General features: G+C 44.6%; 2 protein-coding genes across 5 annotated transcripts in view; one reads left to right on the forward strand and one right to left on the reverse strand.

Moving 5' to 3' along the window:
* The window catches only part of LOC145722726 (rho GTPase-activating protein 26-like), a 115372-nt gene extending 98620 nt beyond the window's left edge, over window positions 1-16752 (forward strand). For 3 of the 4 annotated variants that reach the window (XR_014147205.1, XR_014147204.1, XM_081826938.1), the window contains exons 2-4: window positions 9168-9263; window positions 10767-10828; window positions 15537-16752. Coding sequence is in view for 2 of the 4 variants with exons in the window: in XM_081826938.1 (XP_081683064.1) it covers window positions 9168-9263; window positions 10767-10828; window positions 15537-15671 (293 nt within the window). In the remaining 2 variants the exon portion in view is untranslated. Of the gene's footprint in view, window positions 1-9167; window positions 9264-10766; window positions 13229-15536 lie in introns of those variants that run through there. The other variant, XM_081826939.1, reaches the window with a different exon arrangement.
* Window positions 1-21234, reverse strand: part of LOC145722728 (uncharacterized) — a 98468-nt gene that overhangs the window by 27556 nt on the left and 49678 nt on the right. The gene's annotated exons all lie outside the window — the stretch shown is intronic.

Here is a 21234-nt window from a genome sequence, read left to right on the forward strand (position 1 = left end):
TGCCTGTGGGAAGGAAAGAAAACCAGCATCTAGGCAACCCTGTGTTCTGCTCACATTGTTTTTTCTTCCTTTTTAATTCCTACAACAAGCCTGTGAGGTACTTGTTACCTTCATCGTGACAGAGACTCTTGGAAAGGTTGAGCCATTTGCCCAGTCGTAGAGCTGGTAATTGGCAGATCCAGGGTTTGAACCCATGTTTGCGAGTCCACACACTTCATACTCTTCTGAATTGACCTAGACTAAATGTGTGTGTGTGTGTGTGATGTTTACACTTGAACTGCATGGAAATACCCTTTCTTTTTTGCTCTTTCACTTGATCAGTCCCTCTTAAAATGGGGTTCTTTGTTTTAACCAAGCAAATCACCATTGTTTCCCTCGAGGGAGTTTTTCTTGTACTGACCCACTGTCTTAGGTCTTGGAGCTTTATGCAAATGTAATTGTTCTGAATCCAGTCCCTCAGTTCTCTGTGTCCTTGCTCTCTGCTTTGTGTCAGGACTGAGCAATGCACATTTAGGCCTGGGCTCTTTTGGGCTTGAGTTTTTATTATAGGTCTGATGCTGACTTAATCATTTAACATATTGGTCCTTGATGAGCAAATGTTTTTTGAGTACCTATTATGTGACAATAAGCTAGTCTGGAATTTCTTCATAAAAGATCACGTCCTAGGACTTAAACTCCCCGTGTTCTTAAGAGGAACAGCTAATGTAGCACTTTGGATATACAGTTGTCTTAGTATATATCTTTGTATATTATTTCCTGTCTGTAGTGGGGGTACTACTGAGCCCTCATAATCCAGATGTGAACTTGGAGTTTTCAGTAGGGAGCAGAGGTTCTCTGAATCCCTCATTTTCTTATTATCTCTGGCTGACCTGTGGTCTTTGTACGCAGTGTCAAGGTTGAGAGGTGTCCTCTGCCATCTGGTCATCCCACAAGGAGAAAGCCCTTTGACTGTGGTTGTATGTTTTTGGCAGTGAAGCAGGATGGGGAGTCAGAGTAGAAGTCCTAAAATGAAGTTCTGGGCCAGCTCCTTAGTAAAAGTCATAATTAATCTTTAAGTTGATCTTATCTGTCTTCTTTATAAAAATATGGTTACCATTTCTTTAGGAATGAAGTCTAAATTCCTTAGCTTGGCATTCCAGTCCTCCCATGATTCTAACCCCTTTTCCTAATCTTACCTTCTTTCCATCAAGCAACTGCCTGCTGTTTGACCTTGGGTCCTCCGCTTTTGCATCTCTTTGCTTCTTGTTGTTACTTCTAGAATACCTTCCCATGCCTGTTTACCCTGCCCTGCACCTCCTCTCATTTCTGCAAATTCAAATTATACTGAACTACTGAACTTTTTTTTTTTTTTAAGATTTTATTTATTTATTTCACAGAGAGAGACACAGCGAGAGAGGGAACACAAGCAGGGGGAGTGGGAGAGGGAGAAGCAGGCTTCCCACCGAGCAGGGAGCCCGATGCGGGGCTCCATCCCAGGACCCTGGGACCATGACCCGAGCCGAAGGCAGACACTTAACGACTGAGCCACCCAGGCGCCCCTGAACTACTGAACTTTTAAGGCTCTTTTCAAATGCTACTCCCTATTCTTTTTTTTCTGGGATGATTCCACCATTGGCCCTAACTGGAATAATATCCTGCTTGCACTTCTGAATTTTTTTTTCCCTACTTTGATTGCTCTAGCCTGTTTTACCTTAGTTTGTAAGTTCATATACAGTAGTCCTTCTCCTCCCCCTATCCGCAAGGGATATGTTCCAAGGTCCCGCAGTGGATGCCTTGAAACCACAGATAGCACTGAAACCTGTATGTACTATGTTTTTTTTTCCCTGTACTTAGATTATAGCCCTGTACTAGGTATATACACATATATACCAATGATAAAGTTTAATTTATAAATTAGGCACAGTGAGATATTAACAACAATAATTACAAATACAGTAGAACAGTTAAAACAATAGACTGTGATGAAAGTTATGTGAATGTGGAATGTCTCTCAAAATACCTTATTGTACTCACCCTTCTTGTGATGATGTGAGATGATAAAATGCCTACGTGACGAGGTGACATGAAGTGAATGACGTAGGCATTGTGACATAGCATTAGGTTACTACTGACCTTCTGACATTAAGTCAGGAGAGTCATCTGCTTATAGACTGAGGGGCATGGCAGGCAACTGAAACCACAGGTAAGGGAGGACTTACTGTACACAGATGAGGTCCTTCTGAATTACATTCTCCTAAAGGATATGAAATGTATCTGTATCATTCTTTTATTTCTTTGAGTACATTGATAGAAGAGTCTCAAATATTTGAGAAGGTTAGGCCGTAGAGTATAGTAGTTGAGAGTTTTGGAGTCAGAGGGACCAGGTTTCTTATACTGCCATTCATTAGCTATGTGACCATGGCATGTTATTTAATCTCTGAATCTGTTTCCCCATCTGCAAAATGGAAATAATAATTCCTACTCGTAGGATGATTGTGAGTACAAAATGAGTTAAAGTACTTAGTAGGTACATATTACATAGTAAGTACCCTATAAACGAATGCATCCTATATTTACACTTATTTTGATGTAGACAAAGACGAGTTTGGGTCTCCCATATTATTCTTGAAGGATGTTTCCATATAGATAGAATTAGAAACCTTATCTGGAAAAGGGTGAAGCCCCTTTCTTCTATTGAATTTCATTTTAAAAATCAACTCTGAAAATTTCATTAGCCTTAGTGCTCTGGTTGGAAAAACAAATTCTCCAGAGTCTGTGTTGACTGTGGCCTCATTTAGGAAATAGAATTTTAGGGAAATGGCCTCTGGAAAAGCACATGGATGTATAATCAGAATGCACATGATGTGGTGGTTGATATGACTGGTGGGCATATCATCCTCTGGTGACATGAGCGGTTTTCTGAGTCTGTTCCAGCCAGATTTGAAAGAATGTAAGAGACATGCTGGTGGTGACTTCATCCCTCCAGCCCTTCCCCTCCATCTCAGGCTTGAACCAGTAAGATGAACAAGGGTCCTCTGAATGTATTAGGGCATTTCTTCCCCCATGGATGCCAGGGACTCTCCCTGCATTGCTGATTGAGTGCCCACTGGACATTTCCCTTCTCGGCTGGGTGTCTTCATCAGTAGGACATGATCTGTGCCCAGCACTATATTTGAGGCTGACTTTGTCATTTCTCCTTGGTTTATTAGCACCCTTTCTTTGGTACAGTCCATCGCCACCTAGTGGCCACAGGTAAGACTGCATCGCAGAAACTAGATGAATGCTATGGGGGTATTTTGTGTAGGATCTGAACACTGTGTCTTTCTGCTCCTGAAGTGCAGGGTTTAAGGCTGTAGAACAAACAAAGGAACATCACTTGCTTTTCTTACAGTTAAGCAGTGGCACTAAGTTTAAAATGCCACACGCAGATTGGGAAATGCCTGTCCCCAAGCACGGTTTCTGATAGGATATGTTTTCAGCTTTTCCAGGTATGCGGAAAAAGAGAAGTGTCTCTGGAACTCTGCCTTCATCTGTTTTAGCTCCTGGCTTGGGGACAGGACAGGCTGGGCTGAAAGGGCACACATGGTTGTGGCCAACAGCAGACATATTTATAGCCCATTTCTCCTGGTTTCTTGGTTGTAGAGAAGGTTTTACTTCATGTGTCCTCTGGTGGCTCTCTGCAGCTCTGTGGGAATCTTCCTCAACAGACAACATTAGGGGAGGTGGTTTTATGTTAACAGAAAGCATATTCCTATATATACAAGCTTCAGCCAGACTTATCTAAGTTTGAAGTTTCTCCTAATATATGTCTAATCAGCTTTTTTTCATCTGAATTATATAATCAGGAATTTCACCTTTGATGAGTGCAATGAACCAGTGGAGTGCCCAACTTCCCCTCTCCCTTTGTTCTTTCTGTTACTCCTGCTCTCAGCCAGGTGATGTGCTAGCTTGTGAGGACATAGTGGTGAGCATGAAGAGACACAATCCTTACCCTTAAGGAATTTACTAGTTGGGGAGGTACTAATAGAATTACCACCTGAACAATATAAAATTGCTATGAAGAAGGAGGCACCAAAAAAAAAAAAAAAAAAAAAAAAGAGGGGCATAGGACTTAGAATGAAGGTAGGGTAGGGGTTGGCCTGGTTACAGAAGTCAGGGCAGGCTTTTTGGAGGACCGAACTTCTGAGCTAAGGGCTACGTATGAGCAGGACATTCAAGGAGCTGGCAGAACCCAGAAAGGGAATTGGGGGCCCAGGTCCTGCAAGGCTTCTCAGATTTTGGGAAGGACTTTGGTCTTGGTTTTTAGAACTCTGGGAACCCATTGCAGGATTCACTATTGGAGCTGACGTGATGGGGAGAACTGATTGGAAGAACAAAAATGGGTATGGGGGACCAGAGCAGAGGCATTTGTGCAGTTACCCAGGCAAATGGAGGCATTTGATTTAGGGGTTGCTGATGGTGATGGGGAAGAGTGAATAGAACTGAGATACTTAGGAGGCAAAACAGACACACTTGGGAAGGACACTGTGCTACCAGGGGCAACACTTTGGTGTGTGACTTTGACTTATGTGGCAAGACAGATGGTGGCGCTCTTTGCCAAACTGGGGATGCAGGAAGAGGTCCTTGGTTGGCCCTTTTTTGAGAGGGTAGGAGAGGAGAGAGAGTCTGGTTTAGAGAGTGGTAAGTTTACCTGAGAATGGGAGTTGTGGCAAAGCTGCAGTCTTGGGGACTCATGTCCACCTCTCAGCCCTCACTGTGGGTCCTCTTATTGGGCCATCTCAGATATCCCACCTATAAGCCAACATCTGTTGCTATGCCCAGTCAGATCAGTACAACATGTCTTGAGGGCTACCTTGTCCGGGCCTATCTCAGGTATTACTGTGCATTATGCCAGGGAACCACTCATGCATGGTTCTGGAATCATTCCAAATACAAGGTGATCAGGCACAGAGAGTAAGTGTAATTGGCTTTCAGAGAAGGGAGAGATTAGCTAGGCCTGAGGACTTCAGTGTTTGTGCTTTAAGCAGCCAACAGGCCATTCTTGTCGAAAATACTTACCTTAGCAGTTGGACTTCAATAACTGTAATCAGTTTCTAAATCCAGGGAGATGTGACCAAGGAGTAGAAAATTTTATGGATAGTTATATACAGTTCTGGTAACTTTAGAGGTCAAAGAAAGGTAATAGATGCACTGAAATAAATGTAATGGTAAGGTTACCTCAAGTCCTTCATCATGGTGTGTTTGTGTGTGCACATGGATGTTAAATTTTCCCCAAGGAGAAAATGGGAATGGTTTGACTTGTGGTACCGAGGTAAAGCTTATGTAACTGAAGGTAGATCCTAACTTAAAAAAAAAAGTATCAACCTTCTTTTACTGAAAAAAGAATTGGTACTTAGGTTAAATTCTCTTAACACTCTGTGCAGATGAGTATCCGGGGAGGCAAGAGCATGGCATCTGCAGGAAGAGAAGGGCACTTCCCTTTGTTCCCCTAGTCGCAGACACCTTTGAGAGCGGTCCCTCAAGACCCAGACTTCTAGCTGCTTCTGTGTCCCTTAGCTGCCTGGTCTCCTCACCCAGAAGAGACTTAATTCTGTAAGGCAAATACTTGTCCTCCCCAGAAGCTGCCAGTTACGACTCCTGTCTGTCCTGGCCGGCATTCTGCCTTTCTAGCAACAGATGTTTCTGCACAGTAAATATCGTTGACCTTTGGCGCCTTGGTGTATCTTGCACTGAACATGAAACAGTGGGGTTATATGAGCAGGGTGTCATGAAGCTTGGCATGCACTCAGCGCTGGTACCAGCCTCTCTGCTTTCTCCACTCCTCTTACTGGTGTGTGCATGTTAGAGTCCTGTTGCATCACAGTGAAAGCTCCAGAAAGAGATCCCCCTGTAGCTGCATGGCAGAGTTGATCGCCTCCATAAGATTCTACCAGTCGTTTTGGGTTGAAGTAGACAAGAATCTGTGTTTTAGGTGATCTTTTTAAAGGGTGTCTTCTCCATTGTCCCAAGTAACAGAGAGGGTTTTATCTTAACAGGGTGAGGCATCATGGTGTATCCACATGCTACAAGGATCTTGGGTTCCAAGAGCTGATAGCGTCCTAGATCCCCACGTTTGAGCTGTGTGCTCTTATGTCACTCCTCTAACTCAGCTGAGTTCTCAACACAGGTAGTCCTGCTTACCATCATTGCAGGATTCACACGTTAGGGAAGAATAGCCCAGCCTTGCCTAGAACTGAAGCTTACAGTGTACGGAGTGCTTGTGTAGTGTATCTCCCTGGGTCTCCTGACAATCTAATGGGTTAGGTGGGGCTGACAACTTATGTCAGGCGAGGCGACCAAGAAGTTAGGCCTAACCTAGGTTACTTACACTTCTGGGAAATGGTGGAGCTGAAATTTGAACACAGGAGCCAGGTGAGGTTGGGGTGAGGGCAAGGGGCTGGGGAAGGGGCTGATCAGCCTACAACCAGGACCCCATGCAAGGCAAGTATAAAGGGGGAGGTTCTTCAAAGCAAGCTTGAGGGATACCTGGGTGGCTCAGTCAGTTAAGTGTCTGCCTTTGGCTCAGGTCGTGATCCCGGGGTCCTGGGATTGAGTCCCACATTGGGCTCCTTGCTCAGCGGGGAGCCTGCTTCTCCCTCTCCCTGCCTCTCCCCCTGCTTGTGCTGTCTCTCTGATAAATAAATAAATAAATAAAATCTTTAAAAAAAAAAATGAAGCAAGCTTGAGCTGCTGATCCAAAGACTGGGGAGTGGATGCTGAACAAGCAAAATACCCAGTGTCCCCCTACACCGTTACCAAGATTTCTCTCTCAGGCATGAGCCATTCAAGCCCATGGTGAATTTCTTTTCAGATTCCAATAATTGGGATTTTTAGTCTGTCTAGCTATGCTTACTGGCCTACAACCCAGCATGGACTTCAGTACTCACTACCTAATTCTTTTGTCAAGGGGAGAGGCCTCCTTATCAGCTTTGTGGGGCCCACATGGCTTCTCAGGTTTGTGTTGTGGTGGGGTGTCCCTTTTGACAACGAAATAAGGTTACTTTCTGGTCATAAGCTAATAGGCCCTGCTCCAGGTTAAATGGGTCCTCCTATGAAAAGGCCCCACAAAGGCCCCGTTGTGCATTATTAGCCACTCCTGGATCCTCACTGAGAGCTGCTCCTGGCAGCACAGCTTCTCGGGTGCGTGTTGGGAGGTTTCCCAAGCCTGCCTTATATTTCACCTTTCTTCCACTGTGTGGAGATGCTTGTCCAGCTTGAGTCTTTCTTGCCAAGGGGGGAGGCATAGAGGATTGTTAGGTGGATAGAGAAGCAACTCTAGTCTTACTCTTGGCTCAAGCCTTTCTTTGTGAGTTCTGATCAGAAGACATTCTGACTACAATGAGACTGAGCACAGCCGTGCCCTCATTCTATACCTGATACTCTTTGGCCTTCTTGGGGGCTTTGTCTTCCACTCTGAAAGGTGATTCTTCCTTTATCTTATCCTGCCTGTGGCCTGCTGTCTTTCCTCCCCACAGTGTTCTGACTTTGAGATGAATCAGTTTCTTTATTGACTTGCCAGGGAGTGATTTGTATTCTTAGGGAGATCCTCAGCGTGGGTCGGCCAGTTTTAGGAGACGGCTGATTCCTTTGCCAGCATCTTTGGACTTTTTGCCAAGGACCATTGCATTAAAGTGACTGAACCAGGGAGAGACCAGAGACTATTGGCTGGTGGCTCCTGGGTTCTTCTTCTCCACTTCAAGTGTCTTCCTCTTTTGGTGTAGAGCAGAGGGCCTTGCATAAGCCATGCTATCTTGGGATTCATGTCATCCGAGCCTGTAGGAGGGTGGTCTCTGAGCAGGAGCCCCTGCTGTCTGTGTGATAACCCTGAGCCCCAGACCTGAGAGCAGAAGGACTGCTTAGCTGGGCTCTTCCACGGCAGCTGCTGCTTGGAATAAGCTCTGGGATCCGTGAACTGCACGCCAGTGGTTGAACTTGTACACCCCCCTCCACACATACATTATTCAGCATGCATTGAGCAGGATGCACTGCCAGGTACACAGAGAGGAAACAAATAAAACCAAAAGGTGGAAAAAAAAACATGACCCCTCACTTTAAGGAACAGATCTGGGAACTAAAAAAGAGAAGAGCAGAAGACCATGGATGCTTTTGTTCCATTAGATTATGTTGATCTGTGAAGCCAGAATCCTCCCAACCTCCTCCCTCTATCTCATTAAAGCCAGTGCAGGTTGCCAGTTATGCCTCCTATTTCCCTCCTCTGGGAATTTGGACATAATACCATTTCCCCTTCAATAAGGGAAACATCTATGAGGGTAATTTGAATGATTAGCCTAATCTGCAGGAAGGCTGCACATGGAATTAAGTTAAGCACATTTGTACCGAGCAGCTGTGTCTGTCAGGCCACTTAAAGGTACCTGGGTGGTTTTATACCCTTAACAGAAGCTGAGGGTTCAGGAGGGATCATTCGCTTTTAATACTGCCTTAGATGAAAGCTTATTTTTTAAATTTGACAAGGGTTTCCAAAAGCTTTCTTTATAGATAACATGTGGGGTGTGTTTTTACCCCAACTCAGAACATTGCCAGGGCTTTGTTCTTGTGGCAGCGGGAACGTGATGACCCAGGGAAATGGTTCAGACAGAAATTTGTCAGGCTGGCTGGTCACTCTCCTCGTGAGGGAAACTGAGAGGGTTGTGAGAACTCGGCCTCACGTGTGCTTGAGTTAGAATAAAGAGTCCGGGAGCTCCTGTGTCGTGGGAATGGGGCACTTCCATGCCTTTTCTTCCCGCTCCCTACCTAATGCCGGACCACATGGGAGTTACCGGGCAGGGCTGATTACGTGGGAGGTCCGTGGCAGGGCTGACCCACAGGGTTGTGGATACTGAGATCTGCTCTGACCCACGCTTCCTCTTGGATTCCCACCTGTGACAAACGTACATGACAGGACTCACTGTGTGGCTTAAGGAATTAGAACTGGGACCGGAATGGTTAAAGCAAAGAAACAGAAATAGTAATTTTTCAAGTGAGTCAGAATTTCAGGTTAGAAACAGCTGTTCAGTATTTTGAATTTATGTTGTGTTTGAAATAGCCTCAGGAACAAATCTAGCTGCTACATTAGTAGGACTAAAACGTTCAGCAAATATGAAAATCAATTTACGTCAGTAATTCATATTTTTTACTCTTTTTCTTGCTAGATTTGTCTTTGGCGAAGAGGAAATTTGCCGATTCCTTAAATGAATTTAAATTTCAGTGCATAGGAGATGCAGAAACAGATGATGAAATGTGTATAGGTAAGTCTTAACCGTGTGTCTGATGAGTCACTGTTTATCATAACTGTCAGTGTCCTTGCTGAGCCTTTTTCCTGTGATAGGAAGTATCTAAGTGTCATAAATTAAGTCCACACCAACAGTGGATGGGGCAGAGTGAAGTGAGGGGCTATTCTGGGCTTTTCCTCAGAGTTCTGAGACTGCCTCTGTCACCCTTGGGCCTGTAGGAGGCAGCTTGAAGGTTTGCAGTGGGCTTCTTCTCTCCAGCCTTCTGTAAGGTTTTGCTTCTGGCTGTTTTTGTGACTTTTCTTTGCCCAGGTACTACAGAACTGAGAGCAAGAACAGAAGACAGGTAGATGAGGGAAGAATTACAGGTTGCAAATGATAGTTTGTGGGCTGAAATCAGAATACAACAACCATGTTTTCTTTGGCACTCATTTTTTAAAATTGAGTTAACATATAAATTGAATTTGTGTAAAGTTCTGGTTTTCCATCTCTTTGAAAATTGGAGGATCTGATCAGCTGGCCCCACATTCAGGCCTGGCAGTTGTCAGCTGGAGCTACGTTGCTGCGGCTGCCTTCAGATGGACAGAAGAGCTTGGTCTCCAGCTCCGCTCTGCCTTTCCTTAACCAGAGGCTGAGGGTGGGGTTACTGTTGATTGCTGTGCTGCTTTTCTTTTCACTATTACCTTCTGTCTCTTGTAGGCAATGCTGAGCACAGAGGATTTGCAGTGTCAAGACACTGTGTCTGGCAGGGTCTAGTCATTGCCCTTGACTCTTCATACATTGGGCATCTTGGTTAGCTCCAGGGGTGAGCAAGGATTGAAAAAGTTGTCAAATGCTTATTGAATCCCTGTTGTTACACAGAGTGCCAGGATCTGGGGGTGAGGGAAGGCAGCTGGGAGATAGCTGAGAGCAATGAAAATGCATCACTGTAGTTAACTCCTGGAGCTCCCCAACATTACATGTATGTCCTGAATATCCTCAGGGCTACTGGACTTACTGCCTTTTGCCTTTGGGAATAATTCTAGTGGGGACTCTCCGTGTCTGACCACCGTGCTGCAGGCTGCATTATATTAATAAGTGGCTTGATGTGGCTTCTGTTGCGAGCTATATTGGTGTAGTTGTGATACCAGAGGAAAGGTTGATTTCTGACGCAGTCCCACAGCCACGGTTGAGGAGGTCAAATCCTGGGCAGGAAATCCTTCAACTCCCAAGCAGAACTCTGCCCTTTTCAGCCTATGGTCTGGAAGCTGGCCAGCACCTCATCAGTCCTGGGTAGTCTCAGGAATAGGCAAGTCATTGAAGGAAATCCTTTCCCAGCTAGAGTGCCAGGTGAAATTAACCTGCATTCGGGGGTCATCCTGGATGGTTAATGATTAAAAGATAAGGGGAGTCTTGGGAAGCAATTGACTTTAGGATTCTGCATGTGTCAAGGGATTTCAGTCCATAACATAATAGCTGTACCTGGAAAGGCTCCCAAAGGCCCATTTCTCTGTCCCTTTCATGGTACTTTCTCTTTTCCAGCAAGGTCTTTGCAGGAGTTTGCCACTGTCCTCAGGAATCTTGAAGATGAGCGGATACGGATGGTGAGTACGGCTGGGCTGCTCTTGCTCCCATACAGTGTGGTCATGTCAAGAGATTTGTTGTCAGAAGAACTGGGTTCGAGTCCAGCCTCTACCACTTGAGTGTTTTGAACTCTTTTTTTTTTTTTAAAGATTTTATTTATTTATTTGAGAGAGAGAGAATGAGAGACAGAGAGCATGAGAGGGAGGAGGGTCAGAGGGAGAAGCAGACTCCCCGCCGAGCAGGGAGCCCGATGCGGGACTCGATCCCGGGATTCCAGGATCATGACCTGAGCCAAAGGCAGTCGCTTAACCAACTGAGCCACCCAGGTGCCCGAGTGTTTTGAACTCTTGAGCAAGCCTCATCTTCTCATCTTTGCAAGGTTGGAAACATTTCGCAAATGTTAAGGGATTACTGTCGATAACGTTAGAGCCACGTTGTTTGCCTCCCAAAGATTCACTGTAAGGTGCACCCGTAAGGTATGACTTATGGGTGGATCTTTTGAATTACTTAACTTTGGGGGCCTCCGATTCCCTACAGGCAGAGTGGGAATGAAGGTGTCATACTCTGCTCCCTGCTTTCCTCATTTTAGTAAACTTACCCAAGAGCTTTTGAAGGGCACTCCTTCACTCTTTATTCGGAAACGCCTAACCCAGTGCCTGCCCTCTAGTATGCACCCAGTAAGTGGGCATGTAGTAAATGATGATAATTATAAGAGGTTCTTCAAAGGGAGGCACTGTGCAAAATCAAGAATCAAATGCTGATCCTCAGGTTCTTAAAAAATACCTTCTGTATTCTAATGCTCACGTGGCGGAGCATCAACAGATGAGGGATTCCGCATTCACAAGTTCTTTTGCATCCTCTTCTTATCCCTGAGATACCAAGAATGAAGCCTGATTTGAAATCCCCCTGCTGGCTGCATGCTGATTTGTCCCCAGGAAGGCTTGTCCCTAAGCTAATGGTGCTACAGGGGCCTAGGAAGAGTCTATCAATGATTTTTCCTCTCTTCCCATGCTAAAACTGATCATTTGAGACTAAGTCTACTGTCTTAATCTGCTTAGACTGCCATACCAAAATACCGTGGGCTGGATGGCTTACACAACAAATATTGATTTCTTACAGTTGTGGAGACTGGGTAGTCCAAGATCAAGGAACCAACTGATTTGGTTCCTGGTGAGGACCCTTTTCCTGGCTTGCACATGGCCACCTTCTTGCTGTGTCCTTAAATGGGAGAGAAAGGGGGCAGAATGGCTCTTCAGTCTTGGCTTAGAAGGGCATTAATCCCATTGTGAGGATTCTACCCTGATGACCTAATTATCTTCCCAAGTCTTCATCTCCAGATAGTGTCATGCTGGGGGTATTAAATGATAAAATGAGACATATCTTTAAAACTTTATTTGAACAAAAATTGGTTCAGATTGGATAGTACCAAACTGGAAATCTTTAGGAAAGCTCTACTAACAGAACTATAGGGCAAAGACTTTTACAGAGAACATTTGGAGGTAGCAAGGAAATTACTTGATTGGCTGTATCTCAGGCTGTTGCCTTATTTGGGAAAGCCTAGTTGTTTCCATTTCTTAACCTTGAGGGATTTACAGCCTTGGGTTTTGGTCGGCTTATGTAGGCTGCTAGAGCATTAGAGCCACCTACGTCTAATGGCCTCTTTGTTTAATTAATAGAGGTTAGGGCTTCCCTATATAAATTTTGAGGAGATGCTGCTTAGTCCATAGCCTCTACCAAGATATTACGTATGCACACATTTTAAATTTTAACCCATATGGTGACTCGGCGAGGTGGTACCTATATCATCCCAGTGTCTAGATAAAGATATTGAGGTTTAGAATGGTTAATTAACATGCCCAAGATCACATAGTTAAAAAGTATCACAGTCTGGATTCAAACCCAAATTTGTATTAAACCAAAGATGGGGGAATTTCTTTGAAATTCTCAACAGAGCAGAAGCTCTCACCTGCCCTGCACAGAGAGACAGAAATAGTGTCTATTTTCCTTGATTGCTCATTTTTGGGTGCTTGAAGCAGAATCAGGAGGCTGGTGGCTGCAGCAGGGTTGGTGGTGGGTGGAAGCAGGGGGAAGCTTGTGTGTTTGTGCACGTGCTACTGCCCAAGAAAGGGAAGTGATTTTTTTGAGTCTGATTCTTGGCCGAGTCAGTATTTGTGGGTGGGGGGTGTGGTAAGCAAATCATGCTGAATACCCTGCAGATTGCTATGGCCCGTGGTAAGAGAACAATGACTGGATTATACTCTTCAGCTTGCCTCTGCAATTTTATTATTAATGTCAGTGAACTGAGTTTCTGCTGTGTGCGTCCAAGTATCTAGCCATTGCAAGCCTCTTCCCTGCCTCCTCATCCTCATCAATTCAGCTCAGCTTTGCAAAACCACACCTTTTTGGGAAGCCTTCTCTGACTCCCTGGGATATTTGGCCAAGCTTTGTATTTCTTAGTATCCCGTTCATGTCTCTGATTCTCCATTTACCACATTGTGTCTGATAATCATTTCATGTGTCTGACCCATCAGTGTAGTGCTTGGAATTGAGTGGAAATTACACAGTCCTAGAATCTTAGACCCAGAACAACCTTATTTCTCACTGTAGTCTTTCATTGGCCACATGGGAAAACTGAGGTCTTGTGAAGGCAAATAGCAAGCAGTAGAAGGACTGGGACAGGGTCTTGGGCATCCTCGTTCCCAGGTGAGTAGTTACTGCTTTTATGTATTTAGCATCTCCTTAAGGCTAGATTCTCAATCATGGATGCCCACTGGAACAACTTGGGAAGTTTAAAACATACTGATGCCTGGGATGAAGTACAGAGATTCTGATTTTATTGGTTTGAAGTGTAGCCTGGACATTAGAATTTTGAGAAGCTTCCCAGGTGAGCTTGACATGCAGCTTAGGCTGAGAATCAGTGGCTTAGGGGCTCAGCACACCACTGTGAGCTTCGGAGACTTATCCTTGATTTGTGGAAGACTTAAACAAGTGAGCCCATGAAGAAACATCAAATAATAATAAAAATCAAACAAGTTAAACATTGCAACCCTCATGTTAAAATGCTCTCTTCCTAGATAAGTGCTCTCAAAATTAAGAAAAAAGCAAATGGCAATGAATTTGGAGACGTGCCACCTTTTATTCCTCCCATTGCTCAGTTAGTTCTTGGCTGTGTCCATCTTTGGCTTCTGGCATTTACTCTGTTGGTTTCATTGTGATGTATATGCATGTGATTTAGAAAAATAATGCTTTGTTGTATCAAGATTCCTGAAATAATTAGTTGAGCGACAAGTGAGCAGTGTGAATGACTTAAAAGGAAAGATTGTAAAATATTTTACTCCCTTAGAAAAGACCATAGAATCTTAGAGCTGGAACAATCCAGCCTACTCATTTGGCAGATGAGGAAATTAGAGCCCAGAGAGGTTAAATACTTTGCCTATGGTCACACAGTTGGCAGCTAGTCAAGAAATCATTCATTCATTCATTTAGTCATTGAAAAATATTCGAGTGCTTCTTTGTTTCAGCACTCCTCTGTGTTTGGGGGAAAATGGTAGGCAAGTGAACATTTATAAGATAGTGCTATGTGTGTGTGTGTTTATAGTGGTGAATTAGAAAACTTTAGCTGGCTTACATCTTCTGAAGAAAACACTTTGATGGGGTTGCGAGAAGTTTCTTTGGAGTATGCTGGTCATCATGGAAGGCTTTCTTAAAGAGGTGACCTTTAAGCCAAGACCTCAATTAGAATAAGAAATGAGTCATCCATGGGAACATTTGGGGAGGGAATGTCCAGATGCAAAAGCCTGGTAATGGGACAAGTTTTGTGCATTTGAGGTGCATGGGGGTGATGATATGGTTGGCATATAGGACCTGATGGAGTGAGTGGTGGGGATGAAGTTGAGAGGCAGCCAGTGGTCTGGAGGCACAGATGTCCTGATTCTAGTCCAGTTCTGGTAGGAATACATGAAGTCAGGCTTGGCAGGTTTTTGCCACCTCATGTCCAAAGGTGTTTCTTGTTCTTAATCTAGACTCAGTGTTGATCTACCTAAAATATTTTTTTTTATTTTTTTAAAGATTTTATTTATTTATTTGAGAGAGAGAGAATGAGAGACAGAGAGCACAAGAGGGAAGAGGGCAGAGGGAGAAGCAGGCTTCCCGCTGAGCAGGGAGCCCGACGTGGGGCTCGATCCCAGGACCCTGGGATCATGACCTGAGCCGAAGGCAGACGCTTAACGACTGAGCCACCCAGGCGCCCCTACCTAAAATATTTCTACTTAAATATAGTTTGGGTGAGTGGGCATTCACAAGATGTACCTGAAGCTGAAATTTAGATCCTATCCTGTCACCAGTTCCCCTCTGCCTTTACATGGTCGCTTACGTTTTTAGAAGTACTCATTTTTATTATTTTTATTATTTTTAAGATTTTAATTTATTCATTAGAGCAAGCTAGCAAGAGCAAAGCAGGGGGGAGGGTCAGAGGGAGAGGGAGAAGCAAATTTCCTGCTGAGCAGGGAGCCCAGTGCAGGGCTTGATCCCAGGTCCCGGGGATCACACCCTGAGCTTAAATCAAGAGTCAGACGCTTAACTGACCGAGCCACCAGGGCCCTGCTTACTCAAATTTTAAAGTGAGACACAGGGAGGCATTTTGTGCCAGAACTGCTAGAATTCTTAACTGATACTTGCTTTTATGTGTATGAGTCTAGCCCACTCCCCTGCCTTGGTTTTCCTCACCAGATTGAGAATGCCAGCGAGGTGCTCATCACTCCCTTGGAGAAGTTTCGAAAGGAGCAGATTGGGGCTGCCAAGGTGAGAATTACTCAAACCTTGTTCTTGGATTCTAGGGCATCCTTGTGTTTGGATTTCATGTAGTGGCTCATCTGTTACTCACAGGTGTCTGAAGTAAGATTGAGTGGTCAACCCCAGAGCAGTCATTCTAGTATTTTGTTACCTAATCGTTTTGTGCTAGTTCATAAATCATTGCAAAGGTAGAAACCATGCCTCCTTGTGTTAATAGATACATCTGTGCTTGGACAAGGTAGAATTGTATTTACTGCAGAGGTCCAGGGCTCAGAGCATAGACCAGGAGGTTGCAAACTGGGCCCTGAGGGCCTGGCAACCCTGTTCTGAGCTCATTTTTGCTGAGTGAAAATGCACCCTTTGTTGCCAGATTTTGAAATTTTTCAAGAGAAACTGAGAAGTCAGAGTTTTCTTTGAAATTTCCTGGTTTAAAAAGATGTTAGCAAATAATTTAAAAATACACATTCTACATGGTGCAGGTCAAAAAGCAGGACTGCTTCAACTTCTAGGTCCCAGTTTGTTACCACTGACCTGGAGGGACTGCAGCTGAAATGTGGCTGACTCGCTGCTGAAATTTCCCTGAAAAGGGTGCAAAGGGGATCTTATTCATTTTTGAAAGACTGACTCTCCAGGATTCTCCTGCCTTGTGAGAAGTCACTAGGAAACCCTCCCTGGTTGGCTGTTAGTAGGCTGTTAGAGGCCACCTGCAGAGAAGGTGTTTGCACTGGGATCAGTGAAAGCAGAGGGATTTTTGAGATTTTTCTTCCTATTTTCCTGGAACTGTGAGTCCTTCAGCTGCAGTCCTTTGTGCCACCTGCAGGGAGCTTTGGGCAGCATCGCTCTGACATGTTTAGATTTTACTCAGCTTTGAAATGGTCTTGAGAGGTAGGTACCTGTAGGTGGGAAAAAGGTAACTGCAATGTAATGCAGTGGGATCTGTCTCCCAACCCCATGTCCCCACCTAAGCACATGGGCTTCTGAAAATGAATATGGTTAGGGTCTGAAAAAGATGATGTGCTGTTCAGTGAGGGTTCTTCAGAGGGATGGTTGACTGTAGTTTGAAGGACGGACCATAGCAAAGATTTTTCTTCCAGTTCTAAAGCACTTTCTGCCAATTTTACACTTTATATTTATGAAGAAATTAGACCCCATGGGTTTTGTATCAGAGATTAAGGAATGTAAAATTAAAAGGGAGTCTTGTTCCACTAAGAGTTTGTCCAAGACTTTGAATTTGCCATGAGGGTCCCTCCTCAAGTTCTCCTATTTGTAGGCCCAGGGAGCAGACCTTCACTTTAGTGGCCTCGGGACCTGTGCTTCCTCCTCGTGGTAACATACGGCAGTGGCTCTGGACATTCTGAGGAGCTTAGAGGCAGCAGCAGAGCAGACAGACCTCCTTATCGAGTCCCCTTTCTGAGAGTCTTTTCTGCTTCTGGCCTCAGCTGCTTCACACTCTGGCCTCTTCCCTCAGCCCTGGTTTTGGGCATTCTCAGAGTTGCCACGGGGGAAGAACAGAAGTCTGAGTGGGCTCATTTGGGGTAATACCAGTGATCGTAATGACAGGAGCAGGTACTCTTCTGGGGGTGGGGTGGGGGTGGGGCTGTAGAAGGCGAGAAGTAGGAGTATGAAAGAATTTGATTAAAATCATCACTCATCAAAACATGTTGCCTCTCATACATACTCTGATCTCTCATTCCTCTTGAACAGTGTGATGATGTTCGGGATGATTTTTCCTCGTTCTTCCTGTGTCATTTCCTTTTTTCACTGTACTTGTTCCCCCCCCTCCCCCTACACACACACATTTATATCCTAGTATTGTCTACATTTAAGAGAAAGCAAAGAAACAAACTCTTCACCAGGCAGTCTAGGCAGCAGACTAAAGAATACCTAAGAGCCAGCCAGGGCTCTTGAGCAGCCAAGTGGAAGTTTCTGAACTCGGCCTGTGTGGTGCTAAAATTACCCTTCCTCCCACTGTGGTGTGGCTTTGGTTGCTCTAACAACCTGTTGCTACTTGCAAGAAGCAGAAGTTAGTGTTGGGGGTGGAGGCTGCCAGGGAGGAGGACTCCTGGGCATTCTGATGCTAGTGTACCTGCCCTGTGGTAGGGCGCGACCCTGGAGCTTGGCGTAACTGTGGCCCTAGGTTCAGAATTCTGAGTTTAGGGGAACTCGTTTTTCCTCCAGCCGAGGTGCATTTGGAGAGCCGGGCTCTACAGTGAAAGTAAAGGAGAAGTTAGTGGTCAAGACGGGGCCCCAACCTCACTTGTGCCATTGGCATGCCAAGTTGGGGAGTAGCCAAACCTCTCCGTACCTGTTTCCCGATCTGTAGGCTGGGGCCAGCAATAATATTGATCTCGTAGAGTTCTTATGAGAAAGACATGAGTAAATGCATATAAAGTGCTTAGAACAGTATTTGTCATATAGTCTTTTTATGTTAGCTGTTAATACATACAGTTCATTCATTTTAAAAAAATCTGTGAGTGCCTGCTCTGCATCTGGCACCATGCTACACACTGGTTTATGGTGGCGAGCAAGTGAAGATGTACTATGCTCGTGGAGTGGCTAGGGAGAACGACGTGAAACAAAAAGATGTAAATAAACATCATTTCAAATTGTGGTGAGTGCTCTGAAGGCTTCCCGTCATGGGACACCGGGCATGGGAAGGAAGTGGTGTTCTCAGTAAGGAGGAGGTGTGTTCAGATGATGGGCCTCTTGGCCACTATCGCTGCAATGGCTGCCGTCATCACTACTGCCATCTCACCATCATTGCTGAATTTTATTGTGCATTTTCTGTGTGCTGGGCCCTCTGCTAAGCACGGTCTATGGTTTAGCTCATTTTATCCTAATAGGCCTATGAGGAGGTGGTTGTTTTTATTCTTTGTTAGATACTCTCTGAGCTGAAAGAGGAAGGAACCTAAGCAGTCACCTCATGGAGTCCTCCTCAGTTTAATAGATGAGGGAACCCAGTTCTGGAGTGGGGCAGTGATTTGTTTAGAATCAGTCCATGGAGAATTGGGAATCATTTCCAGAATCCTAATTCTGTCCTTTGTCCGTTTAGGCGCCCACAGTGGATTCCCTGGAAGGCGAGCACCATGTCGTACCTGAGTAGAGAATTTAAACCAGTAACACCACCCTCCCGACTTAAGAACATTATCTAAATCTTAGTAGAGTTATCCCCTGAGGTCTTGTTTCTCAGGACAGAAACTGCTTCCCTTTCTCTTTAGCTCTGGCTATCCTCTTGAACATGGAATGTGGCAGCTCGAGTTGCCAGAAAGTCACAGAGTGCCTTTGACTCATGTTTGCTGGCCTTTTCTCACCTCTGGACAGCTGGGCTATTCCAGCACAGGGTTCTCCTTGGGGCTTGCTGACAGGCTGCTGGAGTGGATCTGTGAGCATGAAGCGGAGTTGGGGCCCTAGCTCAAAGTTGCTGTTTTTATAAAGGAAAGAGTTGCTTGAGTCAAGTGTCTAGCCTGTACCCTTCCTCAAATTTGAAGGAGTAATGTCTCCTCAGGCTTTTTCCTCACTTGCTTCTGCATGTTGAGCTGTCCTTGTATATAAGTAGTCTTTCAAGCAAAATTCAGGTTCGTAGAAATGGATACATGTCAGCTAAAAAGGGTATGTGATGATTCCGTCCACTTTGAGAGGCTTAGAATTTTGCTGTTGACCAGATAAATGGAGTTCTGATGTGGCTGGAGATTGTCAGAGCTTCAGGTGAGAGCTGCTTGGTGATTCCTGTCCCCTGCGCCACTTAGGCTTCCCAGTGTTAAGCCCAGAGCATTTGTACTTACTGCTCTTGTGCTCTAGAAGGGTCCACCCTATCCCTCACATGATTAGCAGGTCTTACTTAGCTCACACTCCCTCCCCAGTGAGGCCTCTCTTGAGTACCCTCTCTGTGGAATCTCTGACTGCACCTTATTTCCTTCATAGCACTTGTGGCTGTCTATAATTATTTGTTTCCTGGTTACTTGTGTTTGTCCTACTAGAACATCACCACCATGAGGCTCGGCACCACTTCTGCCTTGTCCAGTGGCCAAAGGAGCCTGATACAGAGTGGTTACTTGTTACATCTGTGTGAAACGAATGGAGATGTCTCTGAGCTTCCTTATCTGGCTGCAAAAATTTTTTCTCCTCTTGGAGGCCTTGGAAGTGCAGAAAAATAGTTCCTGTGGGTTCCACCTGAGTCAGGAGTAAGACTGATGGACTCACTTAGTGAAATTGATCGTGTTCATTAGGCCACTGTCCACTGTCTTCTAGCCCCCTTGCTTGCCATCCCCACTAGAAAGTGGATGGAAAAGAGAGACCGCCTGTGAACATATGTCTCAGGTGCGATTGAGAGTTGGGCTTTGGAGGCAGCCTCCCTAGCCTCAAATTCCAGCTCTGTCACTCTCTGTGACTTTTTACAAGTTAACCTCCCTAGGTCCAAGTTTTCTTATCTGTAAAATGGGAGATAAAAGTAGAATCTCAATGACTCAGTGACTTGGTGGGAAAGCAGGGATTATTAAGTGTATTATAATATTTGTTATTTTTCATTTTGAAAAAAGCTGTTAATGTGGGATAATAAAAATTTCCCAAACATGGGAAGAAAATCACCCCTTATCCCATTTCCTTAACTCGATTATTCTCATTTATTTTTCCATTTAATCTTTGTCTATAGGTAGCTACACTCTATGTAGGATGCACCAAGTTTGTATCATATTAAAACTTCACATTACATTATGAGCAACTTGCCATATGACTACCTAGCCTTCCTAGTTAAATTAGATGTCCCACCCTTTAATTATCTCAAACCCTATCTTTGGCACTGATGTTGCTTTGGCTTTTTTGTTTATTTGTTTGTTAGTAAAAATGATGCTTCTGTGAATACATTTGTCTTCTTTTGAATCTTTATTCATTTTTTAAATTTTTTTATTTTTGTTATTATTTTTAAAGATTTTATTTATTTATTTGACAGAGACACAGCAAGAGAGGGAACACAAGCCGGGGAGTGGGAGAGGGAGAAGCAGGCTTCCCGCTGAGCAGGGAGCCCAATGCAGGGCTCGATCCCATGACCCTGGGATCATGACCTGAGCTGAAGGCAGACGCTTAACGACTGAGCCACCCATGCGCCTGACTCTTTATTCATTTTAAAGACCCACATGTATTACTGTTGTGCCCAGGAATATTGGGTCTGTATATTAAGTACTTTTTGACCACTGTTTAAGTTGGATCTGCCCTTATTCTAGACTTGTCCCACTTAAGCTTTAAGTAGATCTTAGTGCTTTGGGATTAGCTTCATAGGTAACTTCGCTCCATTCTTTGCCCTTGAACATCCTTGGAGTTAGAAACTAGAAATTTCTGTTTCACAACTGAGGTTCTCAGCATGTGGAGTCCGGGCTTTGCCACTAGTAAATACTGGTATTTACCTTGTTTCTCTCATTGTACTGGTTCCTTTACGATAGACACTCAAAACCAATGGCCTGTTGTTGGGGACAGGGGTGGCTTGATTTTTTTTTTTTATTCTTATGTTAATCCCCATACATTACATCATTAGTTTTAGATGTAGTGTTCCATGATTCATTGTTTGTGCATAACACCCAGTGCTCCATGCAGAATGTGCCCTCCTCAATACCCACCACCAGGCTAACCCATCCTCCCACCCCCC

This window comes from Leptonychotes weddellii, chromosome 7 (genome assembly GCF_054177405.1).
Source record: "Leptonychotes weddellii isolate Sample4059 chromosome 7, ASM5417740v2, whole genome shotgun sequence".
In the NCBI taxonomy this organism is placed as follows: Eukaryota; Metazoa; Chordata; class Mammalia; order Carnivora; family Phocidae; genus Leptonychotes; species Leptonychotes weddellii.